The sequence below is a fragment of the Ochotona curzoniae genome, unplaced genomic scaffold, assembly GCF_017591425.1.
Source record: "Ochotona curzoniae isolate NIBS_2020 unplaced genomic scaffold, NIBS_Ocur_1.0 contig_523, whole genome shotgun sequence".
Taxonomy (NCBI): Eukaryota; Metazoa; Chordata; class Mammalia; order Lagomorpha; family Ochotonidae; genus Ochotona; species Ochotona curzoniae.
This window is the reverse complement of record NW_024466459.1, coordinates 2,007,695-2,025,689: the sequence shown is the minus strand read 5'-3', so window position 1 is coordinate 2,025,689 and position 17,995 is coordinate 2,007,695. Positions and strand designations below refer to the sequence as shown.

At 49.1% G+C, this 17,995-nt stretch overlaps 1 protein-coding gene and 1 non-coding gene across 2 annotated transcripts; one reads left to right on the top strand and one right to left on the bottom strand.

The window, feature by feature from the left end:
* Positions 1-960: 960 nt before the first annotated feature.
* On the bottom strand, positions 961-1,033 carry TRNAR-CCG. The gene has a single exon. It is a non-coding gene; the product is annotated as a tRNA-Arg (tRNA).
* Positions 1,034-5,790: 4,757 nt separating this feature from the next.
* On the top strand, positions 5,791-13,315 carry KPNA2 (karyopherin subunit alpha 2). Its single transcript, XM_040989523.1, has 11 exons — positions 5,791-5,896; positions 6,801-6,898; positions 7,025-7,162; positions 9,161-9,249; positions 10,014-10,282; positions 10,466-10,560; positions 10,636-10,899; positions 11,040-11,273; positions 11,485-11,667; positions 12,183-12,332; positions 12,977-13,315. Exons 2-11 carry the CDS (start codon positions 6,824-6,826, stop codon positions 13,067-13,069), a joined length of 1,590 nt encoding a protein of 529 aa, XP_040845457.1. The 5' UTR covers positions 5,791-5,896; positions 6,801-6,823; the 3' UTR covers positions 13,070-13,315.
* The last annotated feature ends 4,680 nt before the right edge of the window (positions 13,316-17,995 follow it).

Sequence of the window (17,995 nt, the reverse complement as noted above, 5' to 3'; positions counted from 1 at the left end):
CTGGCATGGGGTTGGGGTGTGCTTACGTGGGTTTTGGATCAGGATGGAACAGGTAAAGAAAGAGGTAATGTTATTTAGTCGCCGATTTGTGCTCTCTGAGACTTTATTTTTCCCTTTAAAATATATGAGTATTAAGAAGGAAAAATGGGCAGCTGTTGCAATCAAGGTCATGACAGAATAACTGGCTCGGGTGGAGGCAGCGGTGTTAACAGCGATCCTCAGCCCGGCCCTTGGCTGGACTCCTACAGAATTGGATGTTTTATTCTGGTTTTCCCACCCCTTCAATCTGTCGGGGAGCCCCTGCCTGCCCTTCACCCAGCTTCCTTGGCCAAGAGCTGGTGAGCCTGGGGAAGCCATAGCCCTGGTGGGGGAGAGGAGGTGGGTGCTGCTTGTGGTTTCGTGTTTGTTTGTTTTAAATTCAACCTGGAATCAGAAAGCCATGGATTCTGATCAATGGCCCCAGTGCCCTTCCCTTCCTCAGCCCTAGCCTGGTCTACTCCTCATAGTGCCCCGACCAGACTAGGGGTCAGTCCCCTCCGCTGCCCGGGTCTCCAAGCACCTTTAGATGGGGAAAGGGGGGGAGGGGAGGGATCTGCCCCCTTGTGGGGCATCTGGGAGGCTCTGCCCCCATGGGCTTCACCATTTGTTAAAAATCAAACCTGAGTACAACTACAAGTTTAATATGAAAAAAAAAGGAAGGAAAAATAAAATACAAAAAGTTAAAAGATTTAAATTTGCACAATTTTTTTGAATTACACCTCAGTAAGACTGGGGAGATTTTTTTTCTGTGGTAAAATGATAGCACTCCCCCTTTAAAGTAAACTTCGCAGCCATTGGTAAGTTCCCGTATACATTGTTTTTCGGAAGCAAATAAGCACCTGTTAATTTGTAACACAATTGGGTTCACTGTAGATAGAAAACAAGTTTTCAACGTGCACCACGCCAAAACTGAAATTGGTACGACCCAGATGGGACTCGAACCCACAATCCCCAGCTCCGGAGGCTGATGCCTTATCCATTAGGCCACTGGGTCACCACAGGCTCACACTTCTCACACCGTCTTCTTACGTGATGGCATCATCGTGACCCCGCCCTGTCTCGTTGTGATCTCGCGCTGGATGGCGGAGGATTCGGAAGCCGAAGCCAGCGGCCGCAGGGCGCCTGCGTACTATGGCCAAGTGCCTCAAAGCTCCAAGTGCGCCTGCGCCGCCGTGCCGGCGCGCCCGCGGAGACGCCAAGGCGCATGCGCGTGATCCTCTGCGCGCAGCGGGGACGGCGTGCCCGCCAAGTGGCCTGTTTGTTGAGTATCCTGTCCGCTTGCTTCTTTGTGGAAGGTTTCCCATCTTAGCTGCACGTTAGGCTGGCTGAAGGGATTTTTCTTAAAAAAATTTTTTTTTTTAGTTATATTTTTGATAGTTTTTACAGAGTTGATTAGGGTGGGAAGGGTTGAGGATTAGGGTGTGGGTGAGACCTTTGTTTCCTAATTTTATTTTTCTTCTTGTATCTTGGGAAAAGCTCTTTTCAGTCCTCCCCCCGCCGCCTCAGTACCCAGGGAGTCCTGCTCACGTGGTTTCGATAGTTCTGACATGCCTCGACCTCACCGCACCAAGGATGAGGAAGTCCCTTCTTGGAGGGCCATCGACTGACATAGTTCACCTTAGAGTCTCCATTTGTCCAGATGGTTGCTGTCAAGTTTGGCTGCGGTAGTTGACCAATTTGTTTTGTCCTTCCTCTGTAGACCCCGATGGACTGCCATACGTGTGCGTCTGGGTATGCCTTACCTGCGGGGACTTCAAGCCAAGTTCTAATGTTTGCCCTGCCCTGGGTTTCTAATCCGTGGACTTGGGCTGGCCAGGGTGCAGGCGGTCCGGGGAGGGCCTCTCCTGGTCCTGCCGGTCCTTCACCGACAATGGGAGCGCCCCATGTCCCGGTCACTGCAGCAGCCACCGGCCTTTGCCCCCACCAGCCTGCTCCCTCAGCATGGATTCAGTAGCCTCTACTTGTGCGGTGCCAGGTGAACTTGGGATCTGAGTTCAAGCCGCTGTTCACTGACTCATGCCTGCTCTCGCACAGGGGGTTAAAACGGACGTAAGTCAGATGTCCCGAAATACCTTGTAGTGCTTTTTGGTTCTGAAGATTCTGGATAAAGACTTTGAGATGCTACGCACACTATTTTTATGCTGTGGGCTGCAAAGGTGCTGCACTTAGGGCTTTTAGAAGGAAACCATTTGTTTTCTTCTTAGCGATGCAATAGTTACGATTTGCAGTGTTGTATAAAATGCAGGCAAGTGGGTCTGGTGTGATAGCATAGCAGTTAAGGTCCTCGCCTTGAACATACCAGGATCCTATATGGGCGCCGGTTCTAATCCCTGCAGCCCCACTTCCCTTCCAGGTCCCTGCTTGTGGCCTGGAAAAGCAGTCAAGGATGGCTCAAAGCTTTGGGACCCTGCACTTGCGTGGGAGACCTGGAAGAGGCTTCAGATTGGTTCAGCTCCGTCCATTGTGGATGCTTGGGGAGTGTGGGCCAAAGTCAGGTGGTTGGCACTCAATCTGGGCTGCTCACGCGGATTACAGAGAATCAAGTATATAAACCATCACCTGCTGCCTCCCGTGTCTGTGTGTGCTGGCAGGAAGCTGGGTTGGAATTACATCCCACATTTTAACCATGCTGATACAGATGGGACGCTGGTGTCACAGCTTCACCCACAGTGCCACAACACTGGGCACCAAGCTGCTTTCTCAGTGGAGATGATGGACTTCCACCGTCTGTATCAGCATGTCAGAACTGTCGAAACCACCGCTGTATATCAGTGACATTGTCCCAGTCTCTCACCTAAACAATTTGAAATGTGGGGCCAGTGTCATGGCTCAATTGCCTAATCCTCCACATGCAGTGCCAGCATCCCATATTGGCACCAGTTTGTGTCCTGGCTGCTCCACTTCCCATCTAGCTCCCTGCTCAGGGGAGGATGGCCCAGTGCCTTGGGACTCTACACCAAAGTGGGAGACACAGAAGAGGCTACTGGCTTCAGATCAGCTCAGCTCCAGCTATTGTGGGCATTTGCGAAGGGAACCAGCAGATGGAAGACCTGTCTCTCCTATGTAGATCTTCCTTTCCAACAAAAATCTTTAAAAAGCAAAGTAAAAACAAAACCTAGTTGCTCCACTTCTGATTCAGCCTTCTGCGCATGCATCCTGAGAAGGCAGTGGGAGATGGCCTGGGTGAGGCTTAGGCTCTTGCCCGCACGCTGTGTGGTTGGGAAATGCTGGGCTAGAATCTGAATGAATATGAAGGATTGAATGAGAAGATTTTCAGAAAGCTCATGAATAATACATATAGGTTTGTTTGTTTGTTTTTGGCTTATTTATTTTTATTGCAAAGTCAGATATACAGAGAGGAAGAAAGACAGAGAGGAAGATCTTCCCTCCGATGAATCACTCCCCAAGCGCCCGCAGCGGCTGGAGCTGAGCTGATCCAAAGGCAGGAGCCAGGAACTTCTTCAAGGTCTCCCATGTGGGTGCAGGGTCCCCAGGCCTTGGGCCGTCCTCGGCTGCTTTCCCAGTCCACAGGCAGCAAGCTGGATGGGAGGTGGGGCTGCTGGCATTAGAACCAGCACGTTCCAGGTGAGGACTTCAGCCACAACGCTATCGTAATAGGTAACTGATTGAGACTGGCACCTTGGGAGCTAAAATAATTCACCGGAACAGCCAAGGAGGGTTAGCAAAGCTGGATTTACGGCTGCCTGGGCAGACTGGACAGCCTGAAGCTGACCATTGCAGCCAGAGACTACAAACCCGGAAGGAAGCTGGCGCTCAGCTGCAATGCCTTAAGAAGTTCAGGCGAGAGTGTTGCAGTGGCTGGACAGGTTTTCCCAATCAGGGATTCTGCTTTTCCTGATGCGGCCGACGGCTGGCCAGCAAGCGTAGGGGATTTCCCAGGCGGGCACTGCCTGAGGTCACAGGCCATAAGCGGCCCTCTGAAGGGGGCCACCTGCCAGCCTGCTCGCTCAGTTCCATCCTTGCATGTACACTTAAGCCTTCCGGAAAATACTGGATGGATCGATCTTGCAACGCCAGGTTGACTTCCTGAGTAGCTCCAGAAGCCTGGCTGGGCCACTGGAAGCCAAGAGCCTGCAATAAATGCCTGATTAAAGTACTGGAGTCATCTCTGCGACCCCCCACGGTGCACCTCAGCAGGAAGCTGGTTTAGAAAAGGAGTAGCAACTAGAAGTCAAGCCAGGAGCTCCACTGTGGGATGGAACGTGGCTGTCCCAGGCAGCCCTGTGATGTCCCATGCCCAACCCACAGTCACTATTTTGAACCCAAAGAAGCTCTGCCCTGCAAGCTGCACACCTTCAGCAGTATCGCTGCAAGCCTCAGAGTAGGGCAGGCTGTGCTCCAGAGCACTGCTGAACTTATTTACAACTTGGTTGTTGTCCAGCAGCACTCCCAGCCCTCTATTCAGAAGTCCGCTTTCCTACCTCGAGCTCGGAAACAAAAGACACAGGCTTCCCAACTGGATGAATCTAGGTCATGTGCCTGGCCCGAACCATTGACTGCAGCCAAGGGAGGCCTGCGCGCAGTGGTTCAGGCTGAATTCCTTCCACATTCTTGCACTGAGGGGGATGGGAATACGCTGCCTGGGAGTTCCGAGCAACTCCCCGAACGAGTCCTGCAAAAGTGAGCAGAGTTCACTGTCTGTGACTATTTATAGTTTTAAAAAAATTAAGTACAATGTCCCTCTAGAACGCAGAAAAAGTGCAGAATGAACAGTGGCTCACAGTCTTGACGTTTATAACCATCCCAATTGTTAAAAAAGAGACGCAAGGAAAACGGCAGACATCTGATTTGGAAATGCATAAAATACAATCGGAGACGTCACTGGGTTTGAAAGTCAGTGCCACCAGGACAGGGCAAGTTTGTCGCGGAATTTGATAAGGGCTGTATGATCAGACCAGTAGAAGACAGGATCCTTCTCTTTGGGAGACACACCCTCAATAATAAAATGTTCAATGGGTAACAGGGCATTTTTGAAATTTCCAAAGGGTTCAAAAATATATTAAGAAATGATTAAAAAAAAAAAACCACCCACACATAGCAAAGTAGCCCATGTTGCATAATGTCCACAGTTGGCAAATCTGGGTGAAGTGTTGTAATTCTTTGAAACTAAAAGGACCCTTGAAACACAATCGTCTGTTACCACGGTGGAGGCTTCTACAGTCTTTTATGACACAATAAAAAGGAAAAAAAAAAAACCCTGAAAATTCCGAGACCAATGTGTTTTCCGTTAGCCAGAAAGTCTTGTCCAGTTAGTTTCTGGAATGTTGTATCAGCAAAACCGGGCAAAAAATTTTTCTTTGGGAAAATTAAAAACATTTTGAATGTCGTAGAGTTTTTTTGTTGTTGTTGTTGTCGTTGTTGTTTTTTACAGTTTTAAAGCATTTTAAGTGTAGGTCAGAGCCTCAAGCTCACAGTGGAGAATCCGTTTTTTCGTTTTTGGTCAGACAGCCCCGCAGACAAACGACAAAACTGCGGAGACGCCGCGCGGCGCAGGCTCGGGCGGGGTTGGCACCGCCCCTCGCGCTGCCTGCCGGGAAATGTAGTCCCTTCCCACTGCTCGGCCCCGCGCTCCTTCATCTCGCGAGATGATGCTCTGCTTAGGCGCTAGGAACCGCCTCCCCCGCAAACGTGTTTTTCAAATCCACCAATGGGTGCCAAGCTTAGGCTCGAACTAGCCAATCGAAATGCGGAATCACCGGGAAATTTAAATCGCGCCGGCCGGCGGCACGAGGCACACCGTCTGTGGGCTGAGCCGTGTTGGACGTTTTTAGGGCACCTGAGCCGCCAGCCTGTGGGCCCACACCGCCTCCTGGGGACGCCTAAGCCGGTCGTGCAGGTACAGTCCGGGGTCAGAGCCCGCACCCAGGCGGTAACGGCTGCCTGCGAGGCCGCACCCGGCTCGTGGGAGGCGGGTGGGGAGGCCGCGGGGACGCGCCGGGCCTGGCTCGGGCCTCCGTCGCTCGGGAGGCCTTCGGGGCGTCGTCCTGGTCGCGGCGCGGAGGCTGTGGAAGCGGCAGCAGCGAACGCCTTGGCGCGCCGCGGCCGGCTGGAGGGGCGGAAGGTTGGGGAAAGGGGCCGAGCGGGGCCGGCGTCCTCCCTGGGGCTGACCGTGGCGGCGGCGGTTGGGAAGTTCGGACGCGTCGGTCCCGGAGTCGCCGTGCCTGTCACGGCGTCCTGGCCCTCGGATGCCGCTAAGCCGCTTCGGGCTCGTTCCCCGGGAAGCTCTGGGAACCGCACACGTGTGAGCGGCGCTCGGGGAGCGGCCTCGGGCTGCAGGTTTTCGGGCTTGACGAGACGCGTCCGCCTGAGGCAGGTTTTTCAATTTTTGAACTTCCCGGTGTGGCGAATGTGCTTGGGTGGGCGAACCTCCGCAGGGTCCGCATGTTCTGCCCCTCCCCGGTACCAGGGTCCCACAGCTGGTCCGAATTGAGGTGACGCCCTCAACTTCAGGATGGGCGAAGATAGCGGTTAATTGACATATTTATTTTGTATGATTACATAGGCATGTTTTGCATGTAATTTTATTGGAGCATATTGAAATTGATTCCCTGGTTCTGTTAACGTGGCCGCGGGGACGTTTTCAGTGTGGCTGGCATTACACTTGGAATGGCTGGCTGCGCTGGGGTGGTGGGACCCGTCCCGCAGCTGGCACTGTATGGGTGCTAACAGATTGGCAGTGCTCAGCCTGGGGCTTCCTTTGACAAAATCATAAACGGGGATTTTCTCTGCCTGTCTTCTAGCGTATTCCTTTTACTTCCTAACCATGTCGACCAATGAGAATGCCAATTCCCCAGCTGCCCGTCTTAACAGATTCAAGAACAAGGGAAAAGACAGTACAGTGAGTACTTCGTTTTTCTGTGGTGGTGCTTGAATAACTTCGGATTATTGACGGGGTTGGGAACTTTGGAAGCTTTTTTTTTTTTTAATGTAACCCAAACTAACAGGTGATGCTTATATGATCTAGGAAATGAGACGGCGCCGAATAGAAGTGAATGTGGAGCTAAGGAAAGCCAAGAAGGATGATCAGATGCTGAAAAGGAGAAACGTCAGCTCTTTTCCAGACGATGCAACTTCTCCGCTGCAGGAAAACCGCAACAATCAAGTGAGTACTCTAGTGGACGGTCCGTGTGGGGCTGTCCTTGCAAGCCCGAGGATTCCTTGTCCTGAGATGTTGACTAGCACACCCGTGATGGTGGCTTGTCTCCCGGTCACTGTGCGTCCTCGCCTTTCCTGCACTTGCTCCCGCGAGGCCCATCTCGAGCCTGGACATGCTGCCTTGTCCTGGCCCTCCCAGTGTTGACTGGCGTGTCCAGAACCAACCACTTTCTGATACATTCTGCCTTTTTGTGGTGATCTATTTTTGTACTTGTTCAAATTTTTTCTTCTGAAATACAGTAGCTTGCTAATTTACTTATCCCTTCACTGTGTTCCACATATTGAAGTTTTTTCCAAAACAGTCATAAAAATACAATGATTTTTTTTGATCAGTAATGAGCTTCAGTGGGATGGGATCTCATGAAGTAATGAAACTTAACAGGAATGCACAGCAGAGAAGAGACCAGAAAAAGGGGGCTTTTAGAAAAAGAACTCTGAGAAATTTGCAGTGAGAGTTTTGGCAGAAGTTTTCCAGCAATCTTGAAAGACTGAGAATGTGGACCCCAACACTTAAAGGTTTCCTGAAAAGGAGAATGTTGGGGACGTGTTAGCTGCTCACAGGCTCATCTATGATGAAAGAAGAAACCACCACAATCCTACACATTCAAAGAGTGACACTTCCAGAGGAGCTGTATGTAGTTCGTCAGAGGGATTCAGGGGATTTGTCCTAGATGACAGCTGCGTTCCTGACATCAGCACCTCGTGATCCAGGAGCCTTGGGCCTGCTTCTGCCAGCTCCCTGCTCGCGCACACCCTGGGGTGCCACAGGTGATGACTGCAGTACCCCGATACCTGCCACCCATATGAGAAACCCTTTGGTCACCCCAGCCGTTGAGTGAACCTAATATTCTTTTTATAGTTTGTTTTTTTAAATTTTTTTATCACAAAGTCACATATACAGAGAGATGGATAGACAGGAAGATCTTCCGTCCGATGATTCACTCCCCAAGTGAGCGCAACGGCTGGGGCTAAGCCAATCTGAAGCCAGGAGCCTCCTCCAGGTCTCCCACATGGGTGCAGGGTCCCAAGGCTTTGGGCCGTCCTCGACTGCTTTCCCAGGCCACAGGCAGAGAGCTGGATGGGAAGTGGGGCTGCTGGGTTTAGAACTGGCACCCATATGGGATCCCGGCACGTTCAAGGCTATTGTACCTGGCCCAGTTCTTTTTTTAAGATTTTTTTTTTTTAATTGGAAAGATGTACAGAGAGGAGAGACAGAAAGACCTTCCATCTGCGAGTTAACTCCCCAGGTGGCTGCAACAGCTGGAGCTGAGCTGATCTGCAGCCAAGAGCTCTTCTGGGGTCTCCATGTGGGTGCAGGGTCCCAAGGCCTTGGACTTTCCTCTGCTGCTTTCCCAGGCCACAAGTAGAGAGGCTGATGGGGAGAGGAGCAGTGGGGTTGGAACTGGCGCCCACGTCCATGTGTGCGAGGCAATGATTTAGCTACTGTGCAATGCCCCAGATCTGGGTCCTCCAGCACATAGTTGTCAAGGACCCAGTTACTTGAGCCGTCATTGCTGCCTCCCAGGGTGCACCTGAAGCTGGCCTGAGAGCCAGGCACTCTGCGGGATGTGGGCATCTGCTGCGTCGGACACTTACCTGGACACACGGCCTTTGGGTCAACATTGCTAGCATTGCTTCTCCAGCTTTTCTGCTGTGACTCCCAGCATACAGCAGATTTAATTTAATAAGGTCTGCCCCAGGAATATATCGCTTACAAGTGAGGGAAGGAGGACTCCAGCACATTGCAGTACAGGTGCAGTGAGAAACTGTTAGCATGTTTTGGTTTGTTCAGTTACCTTTTCTTAGAAAGCAAGTTTGAACTATCTTCATATAAAACATGTAATATCAAAATTATGTCAGTCTGACTTTTAGGTCGTAAACCTAAAATTAACAATGGCAGTATAATTTATTTGTATTTAATCCTAAAATTCCATTTTTCTTTCAGGCCACTGTAAACTGGTCTGTTGATGACATTGTCAAAGGCATAACCAGTAATAATCTGGAAAGCCAGCTGCAAGCTACTCAGGCTGCCAGGTAAGCTTTGTGTGCTATAATGTGGGTAACCGAGAGATCTGTTTGTTTTTATTTATCTTTTTTTTTCTTGGTAGGAAGGGGATAGATAAATGGTATGGATAAGATGAAACTAACCACAGACCTATTTTTTAAAGGCTTAGTTATTGGAAAGGCAGATATACAGAAAGGAAGATCTTCCATTCATTGATTCACTCTCCAAGTGACTGCAGTGGCTGGAGCTGAGCCAATCCAAAGCCAGGAGCCAGGAACATCTTCCAGGTCTCCCACATGAATGCAGGGTCCCAAGGCTTTGGGCTGTGCTCGACTTCTTTCCCAGGCCACAAGCAGGGAGCTGCCAGGATTAAAGAGACAACTTCTGTCACAATGGCATTGGAATATACTGGAAAGAAAAGAAACAGACTATCAGAAAATATATTTGACTTCTCACGAAATCACAAAGGATTAATATTTTTTTGACAGCTTGACAATAAAGAAAATAAATTGCTACAGGCAAGATATATGCCCATTAGAGGAATGCATGTGAACAGTACAGAATCTGTCAGATTGCAGACACTTGTGAAAAGAAGTGGTGTGGTTCCTAGTCGGGCTCTGGGGAGGAGGATGGACTTCGTGGTAACAGTTCCAGGGTGCCTCACCAAGTAGTGATTGTCTTGCCTTAATGTTCTTAACTCTTGAATTCAATCTTTTGAAAATTTTTTTAAATTTGAAGTTATTTATGCGCAGACTTAAGACCTTCAACTTGTGTTTTCCTTGTACCTTCTTAGGAAACTGCTCTCCAGGGAAAAACAGCCCCCAATTGACAACATAATCCGAGCTGGTTTGATTCCCAAGTTCGTGTCCTTCTTGGGCCGAACGGATTGCAACCCTATTCAGTTTGAGTCGGCCTGGGCACTCACTAACATTGCTTCTGGGACCTCGGAACAGACCAAGGCCGTCGTGGATGGAGGGGCTATCCCAGCCTTCATTGCTCTGCTGGCGTCTCCCCATGCTCACATTAGTGAACAGGCTGTGTGGGCTCTAGGAAACATCGCAGGTACTTGGTGGGTTATTTAGACAAATATCTAGTAATGAGGTTGAGAGGGTGACCTTTATTATTGCTAGCAATAGTGGTATAGCTCTGTGTCAAGTTTGAAGCTTGCTGTAGGTTACCAGGGGACATTTTGGGATTCCAGTCACAGGGCATTGGAGTAAGCTTGCCTTTCGCTCTTTTCTTCAGGTGATGGTTCTGTTTTCCGAGACCTGGTTATCAAATACGGTGCGATTGACCCACTGTTGGCTCTTCTGGCTGTTCCTGATATGTCGTCTCTGGCAGTAAGTGAGCAGCACCGCACTCTCACCTCGGTGCCTCAGCAGGAGACCTCGCTCACTGCTCTTTCTTCTCCCTAGTGCGGTTACTTACGGAATCTCACGTGGACGCTTTCAAACCTTTGTCGCAACAAGAATCCGGCACCTCCGTTAGATGCTGTTGAGCAGATTCTTCCTACTTTAGTTCGTCTCCTGCAACATGATGATTCAGAAGTGTTAGCAGATACCTGCTGGGCGATTTCCTACCTTACTGATGGCCCAAATGAGCGGATTGAAATGGTTGTGAAGACGGGAGTTGTGCCCCAGCTAGTGAAGCTTCTAGCTTCTAATGAGTTGCCGATTGTGGTAAGTTGTTAACTGTTAGAACACAAACTACAAAGAACACAAGGTTGATACAGTGAAATGGTGCCTGTTTCGGGGCATCGTGGGCCTTTGAACTGTAAAAATGTTGAAGTGGTGATTGCCGTCATTTTTTCCCGTTTCAGACTCCAGCCCTGAGAGCCATAGGGAACATTGTCACGGGGACGGACGAACAGACGCAGGTGGTGATCGATGCAGGAGCGCTTGCCGTCTTTCCCAGCCTGTTGACCAACCCCAAAACGAACATTCAGAAGGAGGCCACGTGGACGATGTCGAACATCACAGCTGGGCGGCAGGACCAGATACAGCAGGTTGTGAATCATGGGTTAGTCCCATTCCTCGTCGGTGTTCTCTCGAAGGTAATGAAGCCTCCGGATTTAATCAGATGGTTGTGTTTATAGGCAAACTTGATGAGTTTCCAAAAGTACATTGTTGGATATTAATGTTTATTATAACTAGTAGTCAATAACCCCTTTTGTTTAAGAATAAGCCACAACCGGTTTCTGTAATATGGAACTTTTGGAATCTCATTTGTATAACTGTTCTGAAATGAACCATCTTTTTTAATAGGCAGACTTTAAAACACAAAAGGAAGCTGTCTGGGCTGTAACCAACTACACCAGTGGCGGGACAGTAGAGCAGATTGTATACCTTGTTCGTTGCGGTATCATAGAACCATTGATGAACCTTTTAACTGCGAAAGATACCAAAATCATTTTGGTTATTCTGGATGCCATTTCAAATATCTTTCAGGTAAGTTCTAACCTGATGGCATTTATTTGACTTTGGACTAATTGACATGAACTAAAAGTACTCATTAGTAGTAAAAAAAAAAAAAAAAAAAAAAACACACCAAAAACTGCCAGTCTTTGTCCTCTCCTAATGAAGAGGCAGAGAAAGAAAGATCCCCTGCACTCATTCATTCATTCCTCATACACCCATGTCAGGGTCTGGCAGTGCCTTTCAGGTCTTACTTAAATGACATTTTTCTTGTTCTACTTGTGATTTATTTAACACTGTCAGTATGTGGCATTTTGCTTTAGTGATTGATACTCCTGATGATGTTTTTGGAAATTCACACAGAGAAGTTGGCCAATTCTGGTTGCCCTCTGTATTGAATTTTTAAAAACATAAAGTAGATCGTTAGGATTGTTGAAGGGACTGTTGATGCACATTTCTGATATGTACCAGTGCTCAAATGTGGATGCTTCATTGATGTGGAGCCTTCAGAATACAGGCCAGTAAACTGGACTTTTTTTTCCGATTAGGCTGCTGAGAAATTAGGTGAAACTGAGAAACTAAGTATAATGATTGAAGAATGTGGAGGCTTGGACAAAATTGAAGCTCTTCAAAACCATGAAAATGAGTCTGTGTACAGGGCTTCATTAAACTTGATTGAGAAATATTTCTCTGTAGAGGTGAGTGATGATACTGTTAATGACAACTTGGAGGATAACCTCTTTGTACTTATTAAAATGAGCTCTGTGTTTTTTAAGTATAGATTTTGAGAGAGTTCCTTCATTGGTTAAAATGCCCACAGTGGCTGAGTCTAGGGGCTCTTACCAGGTCTCCTGGCGGACATGGTGACACAGACTGAAGAACTCGAGCCAGGATGTGTATTAACAGGGAGCTGGAGTCAGGAGTTAATGAGCCCAAACTTAACTGCCTCAGTATCCTTGTAAATATTGCAGAGTGTGTGCTTGCTTAGGGCTTGGCACGTTTGCCCATTCAGTCTTTGGGTTAATGATGATTTAGCCTGAGAATTTGACAGTCTTAGAATGTCTTAGAATTGTTGTTCCAGGGGTTCCTGGAGATGTGGGCAAACCCTGTGACCTTACGGTGGGTCTGTCCTTTCTACTGAAAATTGCCAGGTGGAGAAAAAAGTCTCCCCTATCGCCATGGTGGGTTTGTTTGACCGAGTTGGAACCCAGGCGTTCACGAATTGGCCAAGTTTCAACAACCCTTTTCTCTTCGTGTGTCAGAATACAATTTCAGGGTTAAAGGTGGGCTGTTGCTTGGGAATGCGCCATACTTATGGGGTCACTGCTTTTTAACGTTTCAGGAAGAGGAAGATCAAAATGTCATGCCAGAAGCTACCTCTGAAGGTTACACCTTCCAGGTGCAGGGCGGGACGCCGGGCACCTTCAACTTCTAGTTGTGCAGCTGAGACAGATGTTGTTTTGTTGTGCACTGTTTGGTAAAAGTTTGTCTTACTGTTTCTCTACTAAGACCTCTTTTTTAAATGTGGTTTGTTACTGTAGCACTTTTACAACAAAACTATACTTGAACAGTTCCAAACTGTACATACTGTATGAAGCTTGTCTTCTGAATGAGTTTCTTATTTCTGTGGAATTTCCTATCTTACAGTGTCCTGTAAATAAAGATTCAATTCCACCCCTTTCCTCTCCTTGTATCTTTTCTAATTCGTTGCTTTTTTTTTTAATTAATTTATTTTTATTGAACAGTTTTAGCTGTTGGAGGCATTTGGGGAGTAAGCCGGTAGTTGGTAGCTTTCTCTCTCTGCTTCTTAAATAAATCAACTCAATTTTAAAATCTCAAAGGCACTTTTTTTTCCCTGTAGAAGTTAACTAGGGACCAGTGCAATCACTCAACTTGCTAATCCTCCACTGCCAAGGGCTCACATCCCACATGGGCACAAACTTATTTGGAGAGTGAACCAGCAAGTGGAAGCTTTCTCTGTCTCTCCTTCTTGCTGTAAATCTGCCTTTGAGATAAAAGATGTATCTTTTATTTATTGGAAAGTCATATATACAGAGAGGAGGCGAAAAAGAGAGGAAGATGTTCCGTCTGATGGTTCACTCAAGCGGTCTCAATGGCTGGAGCAGAGCCGTTCTGAAGCCAGGAGCCTGGAGCCTCCTCTGGGTCGTCCACACAGCTGCAGGGTTCCAAGGCTTTGGGCTGTCCCAGGCCACAAGCAGGGAGCTGGATGGGAAGTTGGGCTTCCAGGAATAGAACTGGTGCCCAGATGGGATCCTGGTGCGCTCATGGTGCTATCGCGCCTGGCCCAATACGGTGCTCCTAATGTTGCCAAAGAAGGGTGAGCCAGTTGGCTGGGCGCAGTGGGGCTAGGCCTGCTCGTAGCTGTTACTCAGTTTGTAATGCTGGCAAGGCTGCTTTTTCTCCTTGCTGACTGAGTCTCCTGGGCTTTGTTCTGAGCTGTTCCCCTCATGGTACTTACAGATCTGACATCCTCTTCACTAGCTTCACAGAACAATGAACACAGCCAATATTTGTAGTCTCACCGGTCAGGGAGATCAAAGTGTCTAGTCTTCTGGAGCTACAAGTGGAAGTCATTTCTCCCAGACTTGTCCAAGTGAAACCTGGCACCTCTGGTATCGCAGAAGTTCTGGCTCTTTGAGGGAGAGAGAATTTTCTGTTTGTATCTAATTCCCCTGAGCTTCTGTGCACTGGGGTTGAGGGCCACGGCTCTCGGGGAGCTGCACTCCCTGGAGGATGGGGACTGGTTTCTGAGATCCTACAGAACAACTGCAGAACGGAGTGACAAGCCCGGCCTCCACTGCCGGAGACTGACGCCTTGGCCTGGTTTCGCCATACAAGAGTAAAAGCTGGGCCCTGCGTGGAGGCCTAGTGGCTAAGTCCTCACCTTGAGTCCACCGGGATCCCATATGGGCACTGGTTCTAATCCTGGCCGCCCCACTAACCATCCAGCTCCCTGCTTGTGGCCTGGGAAAGCAGTAGAGGATGGCCCAAGGCCTTCGGACCTACACCCGCCTGGGAGAACTGGAGAAAGTTCCAGACTCCTGGCTTTGAATCTGTGCAGATCCAGCTGTTGTGGCCACTTGAGGAGTGAATCACTGGCTGAAAGATCTTTCTCTTTGTCTCTCCTCTCTGTATATCTGAGTTTCCAATTAAATATTTAAAAAGTAAAAGCTGTGAAGGTGGAGGGAGGAACGAAGGCTTAAGACTAAAGGTCAAAGTGGCTCCTGACCTTTAGGGGCTACTGTGTTGAAGGCATTTTTTCCAAGTCCCTTGTAGTAGAGCAAATCCCTACTTCCCAGGTGTTAGGTATTGCCGTTTTAGAACAGGGTTTTCCAGTTAACGCCATGGAGCTTACTGCCCACACCTGAGAACTCCCACAGTCCTGCTTGGTGAGGCGGCCCCGACGCAGAGGGGAGCGAGGCCTGGCTGACCGCCCTCTGCTCCCCACTCGCTCCCCCAGCGTGGGTGCTGGATCCAGACGTCTTCAACTGCATGTAAGTAAACCTTGCTCCCTTCGCTTTTGCTTTCAGGCGAGCCGAGTTACCTGTTGATAACAGTGTGAGGGCTGTGTTCATGACGCAAAGCTGAAGTCATGGGTGACTGGTTTCCAACAATACACGCTCTAGATTTCTTAACGTGCTCATTTCCTTGGCCAAGTCGGAAGCCATGGAGGCCTTTGCACTTTCCATTTATTTGAGTAAAATTGGACATCTTTGAAAATGGCCTTGGTCTTTGTGCTTCTTTAGTTATCTGAAAGGCAGAGTTTCAGATAGTTTATTCAACTGCTGGTTCACTCCACAGGTGGTTGCCAGGGCTGGGCCAGGCTGGAGCTCTGTCTGGTCTCCCACATGGGTGCCGGGGCCCAAGCTGTTGGGCACCCCTCTGCTGCTCACCCAGGCACACTCGCAGGGAGCCAGCTTGATTTTAGAAAGTCAAGACAAAATGGCCAGTCTCAATTAGTGATTTATTAATGCAGTCAATATTGAACATCCTAGCAATTTTTTGTCTCAAGGTTTTATATAATTTTGCATGCAACTTTTAAAAAATTTTTATTTTAATTGGGAAGTCAGCTATACAGAGAGGAGGAGACACAGAGGAGAATCTTGCGTCTGTTGAGTCACCAAGTGGCTGCAACAGCCGGAGCTGTGCCAATCCAAAGCTAGGAGCCTGAAACTGCTTCTGGGTCTCCCATGTGGGTGCAGGGTCCCAAAGCTTTGTGCTGTCCTCGACTGCTTTCCCAGGCCACAAACAGAGCTGGATGGGAAGCAGGGCCCCTGGGATTTGAACCAGTGCCCATAGGGATCGTGGCACCTGCAAAGCGAGGAATTTAGCCACTAGCCTGCCGCGCTGAGCCCAGCTTTCATTTTTTTTTTAAAGATTTATTTTTATTATTTTTTTTATTGGAAAGGCGGATATACAGAGAGGAGAGACAGAGAGGAAGATCTTCCGTCCAATGATTCACTCCCCAAGTGAGCACAATGGCCTATGCTATGCCAATCAAAGCCAGGAGCCTCTTTCGGGTGTTCCACATGGGTGTAGGGTCCCAAAGCTTTGGGCTGTCCTCGACTGCCTTCCCGGGCCACAGGCAGGGAGCTGGAAGGGAAGCGGGGCTGCCGGGATAGAACCGGCGCCCATATGGGATCCCATGCGTGCAAGGCGAGGACCTTAACCACTGCGCCACCGCGCCGGGCCCGGCTTTCATTTTTATTTTGTGAAATGGGAAGGTAACGCTTCAAATTTCATGAGGCAGTTATCACAGTACATCGACCAACAGTTTGCTTCTCATCCTTTTAAAGGGAACGCTCCTTAAAAGCTTAAACGTTGGTGTTCAGCATTTCACAAAAATTCCAATTCTTGCATCTTGGCGTAGTATTCTCTAGCTACCCCCGACCACTTTTCCAACCAAGTGAAATTAGCGTTCTTTCTGAGGCTGCATCACCACTGGAAGAAAAAACGAAATCACTGGGATTGTTGGCTCAAGGGCTAGGCGCCTGAAATTTCTGCCTTTGTGGAGGGGGAGGGAAGTGGGGCTTCACAGAACCAAGTCTGTGGAAAGCAAACGTGTGTTCACCGGCGTGCTGGGTTCCTCTCTGTGCCACCAGTGGCAGGAAGAGCAAATGTGGAGCTGTGTTCGGGCGGTTTGGAGGACAGTGCGGTACCAGATTCCAGCCCCTTCCGTGCCTCCCTCCCCCTTGCTGCAGCATTCCAAAACCATCTGACTGATTCTGGAAAGCTCTTGAAACATGTAGTTAATGGTGCTTTTTTAGGAGTTGGGGGTATGGTGAAATCATTCTGGGCCTCTGCCTCCCCACGCCCCCAGGGGAATGGGGCCAGGCCGTGTGTGTGTGTGTGTGTGTGTGTGTGTGTGTGTGTGTGTGTGTGTGTGTGTGTGTGTGTGTGTGTGTGTGTGTGTGTGTGTGTGTGTGTGTGTGTGTGTGTGTGTGTGTGTGTGTGTGTGTTTCTTGTAGTCAACCCTGGCTAATAAAGATGATAAGAAACACCCAAGCTGTCAGGCAGGGTTTTCTGAAAGAAGTACCATTTCATTTTGGGCATTTGTGTGATACTGGCATGCTGTTGGCAGAGCTGGAAAGCCGTGATTCTGATGTCTCAATGCTCAGTTCCTCTTAAATAGTTTCACAGCACTGTGTAGGAGGCGGGAGCACCGAACCCTCAAACTGACGGCACCCACCTTCTTCCCTACTTGACCACCAGTTCCAGGAGGGGCTGGCAACTGGGAGCCAGTCTGCCTCCTCACAGGTCCATGCGCGGCCACCGGGAGGTAAATGCAGACAGTCCTGAACAAAACTCAGAGCCCAAGCCCAACCCGTGTCTCCCCGAGAGTTCCAAGTACTTGAGCCGACATCTGCTGCCTCCCCATGTGTGTTAGCAGGACGCTGGATCGGAGGCAGAGCCAGGATTTGAACCAGGCACTCCCAGCATGGCATGTGCTTGCCCCAAGTGGCATCCTGACCAACTGCCAACATGGTTTTACCAGCAAAGTGTCATTCATTTTCTCCTTTGACTCTGTTTTGATACATTTTGACTACCAGGCTGAGTGTATTGCCACTCCCAGTCAGGAATTGTTTGTGATTTTGTATGGAAAGATAGGATCCTATCCAAAAGTTGGTTGTGCGGCTGGACATTGCTGACTGGCAGGTGGTCCTTCCAGGCTCGCCAGGGAGTGCAGAGACCAGCCTTGTGTCTGTGACAGCTGTCCCAGGGAGAACTTTCTAGAATTTTGGGCAGTTTCCCTTTCTCTTCATTCTGCTGCCTGGAAGGATTGGACCACTTCCTCATGCACTCACTGGCCATGAGAACAGTCACGAGGGCCTTGCAGGTG

Coding starts and splice junctions, on each gene's coding strand:
- KPNA2 (XM_040989523.1), top strand. CDS start 6,824: ATGTCGACCAATGAGAATGCCAATTCCCCAGCTGCCCGTCTTAACAGA. Junction 6,899..7,024: donor ACAAGGGAAAAGACAGTACA/GTGAGTACTTCG, acceptor TATATGATCTAG/GAAATGAGACGGCGCCGAAT. Junction 10,283..10,465: donor GGCTCTAGGAAACATCGCAG/GTACTTGGTGGG, acceptor TCTTTTCTTCAG/GTGATGGTTCTGTTTTCCGA.